The sequence below is a fragment of the Oncorhynchus tshawytscha genome, linkage group LG21, assembly GCF_018296145.1.
Source record: "Oncorhynchus tshawytscha isolate Ot180627B linkage group LG21, Otsh_v2.0, whole genome shotgun sequence".
Taxonomy (NCBI): Eukaryota; Metazoa; Chordata; class Actinopteri; order Salmoniformes; family Salmonidae; genus Oncorhynchus; species Oncorhynchus tshawytscha.
In genome coordinates this window covers 17,155,377-17,169,196 of record NC_056449.1, presented here as the reverse complement: position 1 = coordinate 17,169,196, position 13,820 = coordinate 17,155,377, and the positions used below count along the sequence as shown (strand labels likewise).

At 41.2% G+C, this 13,820-nt stretch overlaps 1 protein-coding gene across 1 annotated transcript in view; it reads right to left on the bottom strand.

The window, feature by feature from the left end:
* Positions 1 to 8,130: 8,130 nt before the first annotated feature.
* Positions 8,131 to 13,820, bottom strand: part of elovl6 (ELOVL fatty acid elongase 6) — a 31,851-nt gene continuing 26,161 nt past the window's right edge. The window contains exon 4 of the mRNA XM_024383111.2: positions 8,131 to 9,792. Coding sequence (XP_024238879.1) covers positions 9,329 to 9,792 — 464 coding nt within the window. The 3' untranslated portion in view covers positions 8,131 to 9,328. The remainder of the gene's footprint in view (positions 9,793 to 13,820) is intronic.

The window sequence follows — 13,820 nt, the reverse complement described above, 5'->3', positions numbered from 1 at the left end:
TTACTGTATCTTATTCTTCCCCCCAATTTCCCAGTCATATGGTAGATAGAAGCAGTTGACCCAAGATGGCCATCGTCTATTCACTCTGCTAGGTCCACAGATGAGAGTGGCTAAACACAGTATTAGCTGTCCACTCAAAGGCTTTACCTTGATCCTTCAGGTCACTTCTTTGTCCCCCTGGCGTCTAAACGGGGCACTTTAGGTCTGTTTTGCAAGCCTTAGGGCAGATTTAGAGAGAATGGGGGATAATGTTTATTTTGTGTATTTTGGCATGAACACTTGTGCCCAAAAGCTGAGTGAGTGAGTTACTTGTTACTCCCTTGATTGAGTTGTCGAGAGGTTAGAGGTGGTAGGGGGAGTCCGATAGAGATGGAGGGGAGGAGGGATTGGTGGTGTGAACTGTGTTTACCCATACCAAGGACTAAGCCATGCAAGATGGTACGCTGGTAACCTATATCAGCCTTTCTGCAGCAGTATGTCTTCAAGTGGTGGTTCCATAGTGCAAAGAAGCATATATTCACAGAATATCAAGAAACTTGATCTATCCAAGAAAAGTAAACTGACTAAATATATGATAACATTTCCAACTATGTCTAAATGTACGTTTGCTATTTTTGAAAATATGTACATAAACACACATAGATGCAGAATCAGAGGAAGAGATTGATCATAAAATATGATAGGAGAGCTGTAACAGAGATTCAAATGTCAGTGAAGTATGCAGTGCTCCAGGCCATGAAGTAGATTGACACCTAAATCTGAGTTGTTTGCGTCTTTTGTCCAGAAGATGGCGATAGAGAACTGAATAAACCTTGACAATAGTTCTTGCTCTGAGTCAGCTCTATTCCACCACTAGGGACAATCATTGCTGAGTCACACATTCACAAATACAGTTTTTGACAACTGCTTACACATGATTTCTGAAACTATGGCTCCTTTCCTCTGGACTCTACACACAAACGCCTACAGACACAACATGCAAAACGTCACACAATTCTTGTAAAACCAAACGCTTCATTCTAAACTATTTAAACTCTTCTCAAAATTGTGTTTTTGGGTCAAAACTCTACACACAAACCATCAAATGATTAGCTCTTATACACGCCAACTAGACACGGATGTGACAAATGTAAAACACAACTATCTTGTGTCTTTTGCATGTTCAGTGTGCAGTGGAGTCCACGGCAGTTTGTCATAGCACTCACACGTACATATATGTGCACAAATATATACAGTATGTATGCATATTCAGTTTTCTATTTACACTATAAACAGAAATGGAAGGTGGGGGGATTAAATTGATTTATTTCTCAAAACATTGTATTTTCATCCAGATTTCGGGATGAACAGTAACAGACAAAACAGATACTGTAGATGATAAACAAACAGGCTTGTTTCTATAAAGAAAAAAAACAATTAGGGTGCTTCCTGTCTCCTATTTGGGTCTGGCCACAGCACCTCATCAACATCACAAGCGATGTTCTCTCTGGCTTAACAGCGGGGGAAGTAACATCTGGAGGGGCGTATCCAGCCCTGGCATGCCCCCTCGTCTGTGTCACCACAGGCCTCCTCCGTCACCTGGAGAAGGGGTATGCGTTGGTGGGGTTGTTGATCGTACACCTTCCAACGCCACACTGAAAAGATCTCTTCTATTGGGTTTAGAATATGGTGGCAGGTTGAGCATCAACTTGCGGATGGTCAATGAACCAATTGCGGACCACAGCAGCCCGTGGAAACTGACGTTGTCCCAGATGACAACAAACCTGGACTGCTCTGGCCCATTCCTCTGGTCATTGGGAATGAGGATATTATGCAGGGTGTCAAGGAAGGTGATAATGTGGGCAGTATTATAAGAACCAAGAGTGGCATGTTGATGAAGGACACCGTTTTGACTAATGGCTGCACACATTGTGACATTACCACCACACTCTCCAGGGATATTGACGATGGTGTGGTGTCCTATGAGGTTTCTTCCCCTGTGTCTTGTTTTGGCTAGGTTAAAGCCGACCTCATCCTCGTAGACCAAATCATGATGTCCTGCAGCAGCATCTAGATCCAGAACTCTCTGAAACAGACAAGACCAAACATTATTGTATGACAGTATGAATAGACATAGAGCAGACAATATGAAGCACAATACACTGGAATACAGTACCAATGACAGGATAGTGATAGCATAGCTTACTTGTACGTATTAATAGAATTTTGCTCAACTGGTACTCTGTAGAGCTGCTTCACACGAATCTGATGGCATTTCAGGAGACTGCCAAGTGCGGATAAACTCACCATATTTATGTTACTGAATGTTGTTCGTGATGATGTTGTGTTGCAGATGTTGTAAACGTATGCTGTTGTTTGAAATGACCATATTCACTATGTGTTGCTCCTGCTCTAATGTGAACAGCCGGTTTCTTCGTCTAGCAATTCTGCAAAAACATGGTGTGAATGGTTATAGGGTACAAGATTTCTTTCCGTGTGAAATGAAATGTTACTGTAGTGCTATAAGGGCTACAGTGCTGTAAGTACACCAGCATGGTATAGAGCAGTGGTTCCCAAACTGTTTATAGTCCCGTACCACTTCAAACATTCAACCTCCAGCTGCGTACCCCCTCTAGCACCAGGGTTAGCACACTCTCAAATGTTGTTTTTTTTGCCATTATTGTAAGCCTGCCACACACATACGATATATTTATTAAACATAAGAATGAGTGTGAGTTTTTGTCACAACCCGGTTCGTGGGAAGTGACAAAGAGCTCTTATAGGACCAGGGCACAAATAATAATATAATAATAATCAATAATTTTCATCTTTATTTCACCATCTTACATACAAAACCTTAATTGTTCATTGAAAATTGTGAATAACTCACCACAGGTTAATGAGAAGGGTGTGCTTGAAAGCATGCACATAACTCTGCAATGTTGGGTGGTATTGGAGAGAGTCTCAGTCTAAAAAAGTTTTCCACACAGTCTGTGCCTGTATTTAGTTTTAATGCTAGTGAGGGCCCATAATCTACTCACATACTGTACGTGGTTGCAAAGGGCATCAGTGTCTTAACAGCAAAATTTGCCAAGGCAGGATACTCTGAGCGCAGCCCAATCCAGAAATCTGGCAGTGGCATCTGATTCAATTAAATTTTCACAGAACTGCTTGTTGCAATTTCGATGAGTCTCTCTTGTTCAGATATCGGTAAGTGGACTGGAGGCAGGGCAGGAAAGGGATAACGAATCCAGTTTGTGTCATCCGTTTCGGGAAAGTACCTGCGTAATTGCGCACCCAACTCACTCAGGTGCTTCGCTATATCACATTTGACATTGTCCGTAAGCTTGAATTGATTTGCACACAAAGAATCATACAATGATGGACAGACCTGTGTGTTGTCCTTGTTAATGCAGACAGAGAAGAGTTCCAACTTCTTAATCATAGCCTCAATTTGTAACGCACATTGAATATAGCTGTGTAGAGTCCCTGTAATCCTAGATTCAGATCATTCAGGCGAGTTAAAACATCATCCAGATAGGCCAGTCGTGAGAAACTCATCATCATGCAAGCGGTTAGACAAGTGAAAATGATGGTCAGTAAAGAAAACTTTAAGCTCATCTCTTAATTTCAAAAAACGTGTCAATACTTTGCCCCTTGATAACCAGCGCACTTCTGTATGTTGTAAAAGCGTTACAAGGTCGCTGCCCATATCATTGTAAAGTGCAGAAAATACACGAGGGTTCAGGGGCCTTGCTTTAACAAAGTTAACCATGTTCACTGTAGTGTCCAAAATGTATTTCAAGCTGTCAGGCATTCCCTTGGCAGCAAGAGCCTCTCGGTGGATGCTGCAGTGTACCCAAGTGACATCGTGAGCAACTGCTTGCACACACATTACCAATCCACTATGTCTCCCCGTCATGGCTTTTACGCCATCAGTACAGATAACAACATGAGCAGCAGCTACATTTGGCTACATCCGGACTGTTAGTGGAATTCCCACGAGAGAGTAACGGTTAATGTGATTGGATGTTAGTTATTTGACTAGGCTACCTGAATTTGACATTGTGTTGTTATTTTGCTGAACACTAGATGGTTTCATTTTATTTTTGACAGTTAAACTAGGCTACTCAGTCAAGAAAAAAAACTCACCCAAGTGTATAGCCCCGTTGGAAAATATAAATGGACTGTATGAAAATGTGAGGGAAAAAAAATATAGAGAAAAATCTTTTTAAAAAACAAAACATTTTTTAAATATATTTTTTTTATGTGAATCACATTTCATTTAGCGTACCCCCAAAAGAATTGCACGTACCCCCGTCATAATGAATATTGTTTTTATTATATTATGTGAACTAAACATAAAAATGTTAAATAAAAACATATTTCAAAACATATTCATGAATGGGGCAAACTGCAGTTGCTGCATCAATTTTTGGACTTATAAATTAAAGGGCGACTGCATTTATTTATGTTTTTAAAGTGAATCACGTTTTTATTTGGCGTACCCACGGCGGCATTGCGTGTACCCCTGGAGGTATGTTCAATCTTTTGATGTTAAAGTACTGCAAAGTCTCTCTCTCTCTTATAACACTCAGACATTCCATTCTCAATACTGCAAAGGGAAGAGAGAAAATTTACAACAAATTTACAAAAAAAATATGGCAAATTGAAATCACAACTGGATGGTTTTCACAGATAGATGGGAGGGGTTGAGCGTAGCTGAAGGATGGGACTAAAAACAAACAAAAGATAACTAATGTAAAATATACTGTTCTTGTAAAATGTATATAGTATGTATAAGATGGAAGTAGGAGCCTAAGTGTTGTTGTCCATTAGTTTACTCAAATTGGGGGAGGGTGGTAGGGTTATGGGAAAATAATAACGATACCAAAAATAATAATAATAATAATAATAACAAAAAAATAAGCTATTTATGATTATTTTTGAACAATTTAATTGAAATCAATCACAGTAAGAAATGATTTGATATTGAAATAAATAAAAGAGCTGCATTGGAACTTTAAAGTATTTTTAAAAGATATTATTAATGTTACTGTCCCCACTACAACAACAAACACACTTAAATACATTTTGTCCTTGAAACATTAAATTGAAATACTGAATTCCGTTCATTCCTATGGGGAATGCTCCAACTGGGGAGTACCAATTTGGCCGCCAGTGACTTTAAAGCCTCTCATTGGGCAATACATACCATGAGCAATCCAGGGTTATAAAGACACTGAACAAAAATCTAAACATAACACGTACATTTTTGGTCGCATGTTTCATAAGCTGAAATAAATAATGTAAAACAGAAAGGAAAACGCTGCACACTGCTGCTTATGCTCCCAGGGGATTTTATTTATAACAAAGTTTTGACCATTGGGGCTTCATCAGGCGTCCATATCGTAGGTGGGGGTGGAAAGTCCTGTATATAGGGGCAGTACTCAGTGAAATAAATAATACATGATGCTATAAATGTTACATATGCACAAAAAGCTTATTTCTCTCAAATATTGTGAACAAATTTGTTTACATTCCTGGTAGTGAGCATTTCTCCTTTGCCAAGATAATCCATCTACTTGACAGATGTGGCATATAATTTGATTAAACATGATCATCACAAAGGTGTGCCTTGTGCTGGGGACAATAAAAGTTAGTTTTGTCACAACACAGTGTGCAGTTTTGTCACACAATGCCACAGATGTCTCAAGTTATGAGGGAATGTCCGATTGACATGCTGACTGCAGGAATGTCCACCAGAGATGTTGCCAGAGAATTTGATGTTTGTTTCTCTACCATAAACCGCCTCCAACATCGTTTTAGAGAATTTGGCAGTACGTTCAACCGGCCTCACAACCGCAGACCACATGTAACCACGCCAGCCCAGGACCTCCACATCTGGCTTCTTCACCTGTGGGCTCGTCTGAGACCAGCCACCCAGACAGCTGATGAAATTGAGGAATATATTTGAAATAAAGTCCTTTTGTGGGGAAAAACGTATTCGTATTGGCTGGGCCTGGCTTCCCAGTAGGTGGGTATGTCTTCCAAGTGTGAGGGCCTATGCCCTCCTGGGCCCACCCATGGCTGCGCCCCTGCCCAGTCATGTGAAATTCATAGATTAAGGCCTAATTAATTTATTTCAATTGACTGATTTCCTTATATGAACTGTAACTCAGTAAAATCTTTGAAATTGTTGCATGTTGCATTCATATTTTTGTACAGTCTTCTACATTATTGGTCTCTCCTCATGTTCACAGTAAGTATCGGTAATGTAATCCATTTCTAATGCATCTCGGGTGAAATGGTGAATTCATTCTAACTCAGTTAGTTAACTAGAGTTAGTTAACTCTAACTCATTCTCATCTTCCATAATTGTCCATAGTCCTACATATTGAAGTAATATGTTGATCCAGTTACTGCTATGTTGAAGATGCAAGATTTGTTAGACAAGCGTAAGTATACATTGAGCAGTCTGGCTGAACATACATTGACTTGATTGAATTGTTATGGCTTCATCTTCCTCACCTTACTTGAGCCTTCTCCCCGATCAAATTAGCCAATGTGGAGTAGTCTTATGCAGAGTAGGCCTATATATGAAAAGGCTGCACTGTATGATGCTGTAGGAGTGCCAGAAATGCACACCTGTACACACAACGAGACACACACACACACACACACACACACACACACACACACACACACACACACACACAATACCCTTATCTCAACATTGACCAACTCTCTAAAATGCAGTGTTTATGATAACACCAGAGATATGGCGGAATAGAAAGGATATTGAGCTTATCTGACATGAATTTGCTTATCTTAATCTCTATGATGATAGCGGCCTAATTCCACATGTATGGTATGACTGCTTATCACCCACCTACAGCTACTGACCATAATTGCAGGTTGATTCACATGTGACTATAATTGAACCAATAGCAGGGTTGATACACATGTGACTATAATTGAACCAATAGCAGGGTTGATACATATGTGACTATAATTAAACCAATAGCAGGGTTCATACATGTGATGGCCAAAGGTTACAGTGTTATGGCACCTATACAGTACCTGATTGTTGCTTGTGACACCAGTGCAGACAGATATGCTTGTTGCCATCGAGTGTTTTCATTCTCTTCAGCTGTAATGAGCAATGAAATGTTCTCACTTAGGATATAATGACATGTTTATTTTGTTATAGAATAATGCATGTTTCCAATTACTTCCATTGACATTTGTGAGAGATGCAGTTACTTCCGGATGTGATTAACAATGTTTCCTTAACCTTAGGTCATTTAGTTCCATCTAAACTTTAAATAACCTCATTTGTTTTGTACCTATGATGCATGTTTCAAGGTATGTTCTGTGTGTGAAGCTGTTTTCAGTATCCAACAGACACTAGAACCATCATCTATTATGATGCTGTGGCTTTGGATTCTCAGCCTAAACTAGCAGGTGGAATCTCTGCAATTTTTTGGTCAGACCATGCTCCAGGTATGCAACCAGTTTAGCTCTTGGTTAAAGGCCCAGTGCAGTCAAAAACATGATTTTTCTGTGTTCTATATATATTGCCACACAATGAGGTTGGAATAATACTGTGAAATTGAGAAAATTATGATAATGCAATTTGTTAATAGACTAATAAGAGAGTACCAAACCTCTCTGCCAATAACAGCTAGTTTTTAGACAGTCCTAGCAAAATTATTGTTTGAGAAATTGCTCTTTGCTAAGAAGCTATTTTAATTTAATTTGACCATTTAAATTGAAAACAATCACAGTAAGGTACTTAATTGTTACCCAGAAATTATGCGATATGAGGATAAAAATGGCTGCAATGGACCTTTAAGATGTTATGCAAAATAGATTAGGTGCAAAACCTCTCTTTCTCACACTCTCATACACATGCAGCTCTCACACACATGTGCATGCACACACGCACACCTTTTCTTCATACTGTGAATAAACTCCAATGAAATACAAGCTGCTAAGGGCTGGGGCATGATTTCCCCTTGATTTGTACTCTTCACTTTTACTGACATAAAACTAAACCACAATCACTAATTGATATGGAGTAAATGGTATATGTGATGCCAATGCCAAGACAGTCGTTGCTGAGATTAAAATAAGCAGACATGACACTGTAGGCATAATAACACTCCTTGTTTGCACGCTTGGTTCTTTAGCGACAATGATTTACATTGATACAGTGTGAATGCACAATAACATGACAGACACCATTAAAAGATACAGGTTACTTAAAGTTATAACATAGAATTTTGACAATTGCATGTTGTTTTTTTAACATAAATATGTTTTAAATTCAATACACTTCGATGTCCACTGGTCTTGAGGCATTTTTCCGTTACCGTTTCTTTCATTAAAGTCTTTGGAAATGTATAGAGTCTCGCTTTCAAATGTGGTCTGTGACTTTGTGAGGTCATTACTGGCAGGTGAACAGATCACTGTCAGACTCCGTTTCCCATCATGCCACACATTGAATCAGTGTGGTCACAAGATTCATTTTCTCCAATGGGCCTTCAGATCAGATGTTTGTATGTATAACTAAGCAACCTTCCCCTTTGATGCCTTTTGGCAGCCCATATCTGACCTTTATCAAGATCTTTATCAATAATTTTTTTTTTAATATGCATATAATATGAAAAAATTGAGGGAAACCTAAAACCTGAGAAAATATTGTGTTGCAATGATGGGTACAGAAGTTACAGTGTCATTCGCTCCATCGGCACACAAAAGTCGCACAAAAATCTACCCCTCACACACTCCCAGTGTCTAAAACGATTCAACAAAAAACAGAAAAGCAAAGGACAATGAAGAAATGACAAAAAACACCTAGATGGATTCAATCATACATTTAAGTCCCCGCATTCTTCATAAGTACCAATAGATTTCCTATTTATCAAGTAACACCTTTTCAAGTAGATGTACTTCCTTTATCAGGTAAAAAATTAACTGTCCCATTAATATGGAGAATCAAGTGGGAGCCAAAGAAACATCAGATAAAGGACACACTGACTGTTTATCGTCTTGGTAGGTAGTGCTTCCTTCCTCAGTGCAGTCTTGAGATGGCACCTCCGTCAAAGTGAAGGATTTTACATCTGCGCGTTAGTAGTATGCTCAAGCACAAATAGACAGCAGTCCCACCTTTTGTTCCCTCGTGTTCTACCCCCTCTCCCCAACCTCCCTCTTTCATTCCTCCACCCATCCGTCAAATCATTCATCCATCCATTTGCCGATAATTCTCCCCATCTCCTCAGTCCTTGGTCCTCGCATTTCGTGTCCATCAGTCTCCCTTCTATCTTTCCCTCTCAAAACGCATCTACTGGGCCTTCCTGGTGGCTGCGGCAGCGGCTTCTGCTCTAGCTGCTGCGGCCTTCTTGGTCTTGTCAATGTAGGCCTCGTGGAAGAACTGGCAGAAGAGCACAAAGTAGCTGAGGTACATAAGCGAGGACCACACAATGTTCTGCACATGAGACGGGCACTCCTGACCCTGCTGCATCCACGAGTACACCAGGTAGTTCACCACGCAGCCAACCAGCATCTGGGTGATCTGCGTAAGTGTGATGAACATGGCGAATTTCCTTGAGACCTTGAAGCCGGCCGCCCTCAGGGCGTAGTAAGAGTACATGACGGAGTGGACGAGGTAGTTCATGGTCATGAACCAGCCGCCGCCAGCCACCATGTCCTTGTAGGAGTACCAGGAGTAGAGCAGAACAGTGATGTGATGGTACCAGTGGAGGAAGATGAGCTTCTGCTTCCGCAGCACGATGAACAGGGTGTCACCTGCATGGTGGGTGTGGAGAGAGAGAGCAAGAGAGAGAGAGAATGTCAGTTACAAATGGAAAGGAACCAAAGCGCACACCTTTAAATAGCAAGTCATCAATTTCAGGTAACACTTATTTCTAGCATTAAATGCTATTTAAGCGTCATCTTCTAATAACCTCATGTTCTTGGTAAATCAATGTTAAAAGATCATGATGGCAACATTTAGGAGCGATAAGACAAAGCAAGGACCCAAATAAATATTTTCAGTGCTCATGTTTAATCAAATTTAATCACAGATAAATGCACTGTGGGTTCTCAGCATTGTTATGCTGTAGGTGTCAACATACAATAACAATATGTGTGAGCAGAGCAGTCTCCAGGGTGTATCTGTTTTAAAGCAGAGCAGTCTCCAGGGTGTATCTGTTTAAAAGCAGAGCAGTCTCCAGGTTATATCTGTTTTAAAGCAGAGCAGTCTCCAGGGTGTATCTGTTTTAAAGCAGAGCAGTCTCCAGGGTGTATCTGTTTAAAAGCAGAGCAGTCTCCAGGTTATATCTGTTTTAAAGCAGAGCAGTCTCCAGGGTGTATCTGTTTTAAAGCAGAGCAGTCTCCAGGTTATATCTGTTTTAAAGCAGAGCAGTCTCCAGGGTGTATCTGTTTAAAAGCAGAGCAGTCTCCAGGGTGTATCTGTTTTAAAGCAGAGCAGTCTCCAGGGTGTATCTGTTTTAAAGCAGAGCAGTCTCCAGGGTGTATCTGTTTAAAAGCAGAGCAGTCTCCAGGGTGTATCTGTTTTAAAGCAGAGCAGTCTCCAGGTTGTATCTGTTTTAAAGCAGAGCAGTCTCCAGGTTGTATCTGTTTTAAAGCAGAGCAGTCTCCAGGGTGTATCTGTTTTAAAGCAGAGCAGTCTCCAGGTTGTATCTGTTTTAAAGCAGAGCAGTCTCCAGGGTGTATCTGTTTTAAAAGCAGAGCAGTCTCCAGGGTGTATCTGTTTTAAAGCAGAGCAGTCTCCAGGTTGTATCTGTTTTAAAGCAGAGCAGTCTCCAGGGTGTATCTGTTTTAAAGCAGAGCAGTCTCCAGGGTGTATCTGTTTTAAAGCAGAGCAGTCTCCAGGGTGTATCTGTTTTAAAGCAGAGCAGTCTCCAGGGTGTATCTGTTTTAAAGGAGCGCAGTCTCCAGGATGTATCTGTTTTAAAGCAGAGCAGTCTCCAGGGTGTATCTGTTTTAAAGCAGAGCAGTCTCCAGGTTGTATCTGTTTAAAAGCAGCGCAGTCTCCTGGGTGTATCTCGTTTAAATCAGAGCGGTCTCCAGGGTGTATCTGTTTTAAAGCAGAGCAGTCTCCAGGGCGTATCTCAGAGCAGTCTCCAGGGTGTATCTGTTTTAAAAGCAGAGCAGTCTCCAGGGCGTATCTGTTTTAAAGCAGAGCAGTCTCCAGGGTTGTATCTGTTTTAAAGCAGAGCAGTCTCCAGGGTGTATCTGTTTTAAAGCAGAGCAGTCTCCAGGGTGTATCTGTTTTAAAGCAGAGCAGTCTCCAGGTTGTATCTGTTTAAAAGCAGAGCAGTCTCCAGGGTGTATCTGTTTTAAAGCAGAGCAGTCTCCAGGGTGTATCTGTTTTTTAAAGCAGAGCAGTCTCCAGGTTATATCTGTTTAAAAGCAGAGCAGTCTCCAGGGTGTATCTGTTTTAAAGCAGAGCAGTCTCCAGGTTGTATCTGTTTTAAAGCAGAGCAGTCTCCAGGGTGTATCTGTTTTAAAGCAGAGCAGTCTCCAGGGTGTATCTGTTTTAAAGCAGAGCAGTCTCCAGGGTGTATCTGTTTTAAAGCAGAGCAGCAGAGCAGTCTCCAGGTTGTATCTGTTTAAAAGCAGAGCAGTCTCCAGGGTGTATCTGTTTTAAAGCAGAGCAGTCTCCAGGGTGTATCTGTTTTAAAGCAGAGCATTCTCCAGGGTGTATCTGTTTTAAAGCAGAGCAGTCTCCAGGGTGTATCTGTTTAAAAGCAGAGCAGTCTCCAGGGTGCAGAGCATCTGTTTTAAAGCAGAGCAGTCTCCAGGGTGTATGTATCTGTTTAAAAAGCAGAGCAGTCTCCAGGGTGTATCTGTTTTAAAAGCAGAGCAGTCTCCAGGTTGTTTTAAAGCAGAGCAGTCAGGGTCTGTTTTAAAGCAGAGCAGTCTCCAGGGTTGTATCTGTTTTAAAGCAGAGCAGTCTCCAGGGTGTATCTGTTTTAAAGCAGAGCAGTCTCCAGGTTGTATCTGTTTAAAAGCAGAGCAGTCTCCAGGGTGTATCTGTTTTAAAGCAGAGCAGTCTCCAGGTTGTATCTGTTTTAAAGCAGAGCAGTCTCCAGGGTGTATCTGTTTTAAAGCAGAGCAGTCTCCAGGTTGTATCTGTTTAAAAGCAGAGCAGTCTCCAGGTTGTATCTATTTTAAAGCAGAGCAGTCTCCAGGTTGTATCTGTTTTAAAGCAGAGCAGTCTCCAGGGTGTATCTGTTTTAAAGCAGCAGTCTCCAGGTGTATCTGTTTTAAAGCAGAGCAGTCTCCAGGTTGTATCTGTTTTAAAAGCAGAGCAGTCTCCAGGGTGTATCTGTTTTAAAGCAGAGCAGTCTCCAGGGTGTATCTGTTTTAAAGCAGAGCAGTCTCCAGGTTGTATCTGTTTTAAAGCAGAGCAGTCTCCAGGGTGTATCTGTTTTAAAGCAGAGCAGTCTCCAGGGTGTATCTGTTTTAAAGCAGAGCAGTCTCCAGGGTGTATCTGTTTTAAAGCAGAGCAGTCTCCAGGGTGTATCTGTTTTAAAAGAGCAGCAGAGTCTCCAGTTTAAAAGTAGCAGTCTCAGAGCAGTCTCCAGGTGTATCTGTTTTAAAGCAGAGCAGTCTCCAGGTTGTATCTGTTTTAAAGCAGAGCAGTCTCCAGGGTGTATCTGTTTTAAAGCAGAGCAGGGTGTATCTGTTTTAAAGCAGAGCAGTCTCCAGGGTGTATCTGTTTTAAAGCAGAGCAGTCTCCAGGGTGTATCTGTTTTAAAGCAGAGCAGTCTCCAGGGTGTATCTGTTTTAAAGCAGAGCAGTCTCCAGGATGTATCTGTTTTAAAGCAGAGCAGTCTCCAGGGTGTATCTGTTTTAAAGCAGAGCAGTCTCCAGGTTGTATCTGTTTAAAAGCAGCGCAGTCTCCTGGGTGTATCTCGTTTAAATCAGAGCGGTCTCCAGGGTGTATCTGTTTTAAAGCAGAGCATTCTCCAGGGCGTATCTGTTTAAAAGCAGAGCAGTCTCCAGGGCATATCTGTTTTAAAGCAGAGCAGTCTCCAGGGCGTATCTGTTTTAAAGCAGAGCAGTCTCCAGGTATCTGTGTATCTGTTTTAAAGCAGAGCAGTCTCCAGGGTGTATCTGTTTTAAAGCAGAGCAGTCTCCAGGGTGTATCTGTTTTAAAGTCAGAGCTGTTTTAAAGCAGAGCAGTCTCCAGGTTGTATCTGTTTAAAAAAGCAGAGCAGTTTCCAGGGTGTATCTATTTTAAAGCAGAGCAGTCTCCAGGGTGTATCTGTTTTAAAGCAGAGCAGTCTCCAGGTTGTATCTGTTTAAAAGCAGAGCAGTCTCCAGGGTGTATCTGTTTTAAAGCAGAGCAGTCTCCAGGTTGTATCTGTTTTAAAAGCAGAGCAGTCTCCAGGGTGTATCTGTTTTAAAGCAGAGCAGTCTCCAGGGTGTATCTGTTTTAAAGCAGAGCAGTCTCCAGGGTGTATCTGTTTTAAAGCAGAGCAGTCTCCAGGGTGTATCTGTTTTAAAGCAGAGCAGTCTCCAGGGTGTATCTGTTTTAAAGCAGAGCAGTCTCCAGGGTGTATCTGTTTTAAAGCAGAGCAGTCTCCAGGGTGTATCTGTTTTAAAGCAGAGCAGTCTCCAGGGTGTATCTGTTTTAAAGCAGAGCAGTCTCCAGGGTGTATCTGTTTTAAAGCAGAGCAGTCTCCAGGTTGTATCTGTTTAAAAGCAGAGCAGTCTCCAGGTTGTATCTGTTTTAAAGCAGAGCAGTCTCCAGGTTGTATCTGTTTTAAAGCAGAGCAGTCTCCAGGGTGTATCTGTTTTAA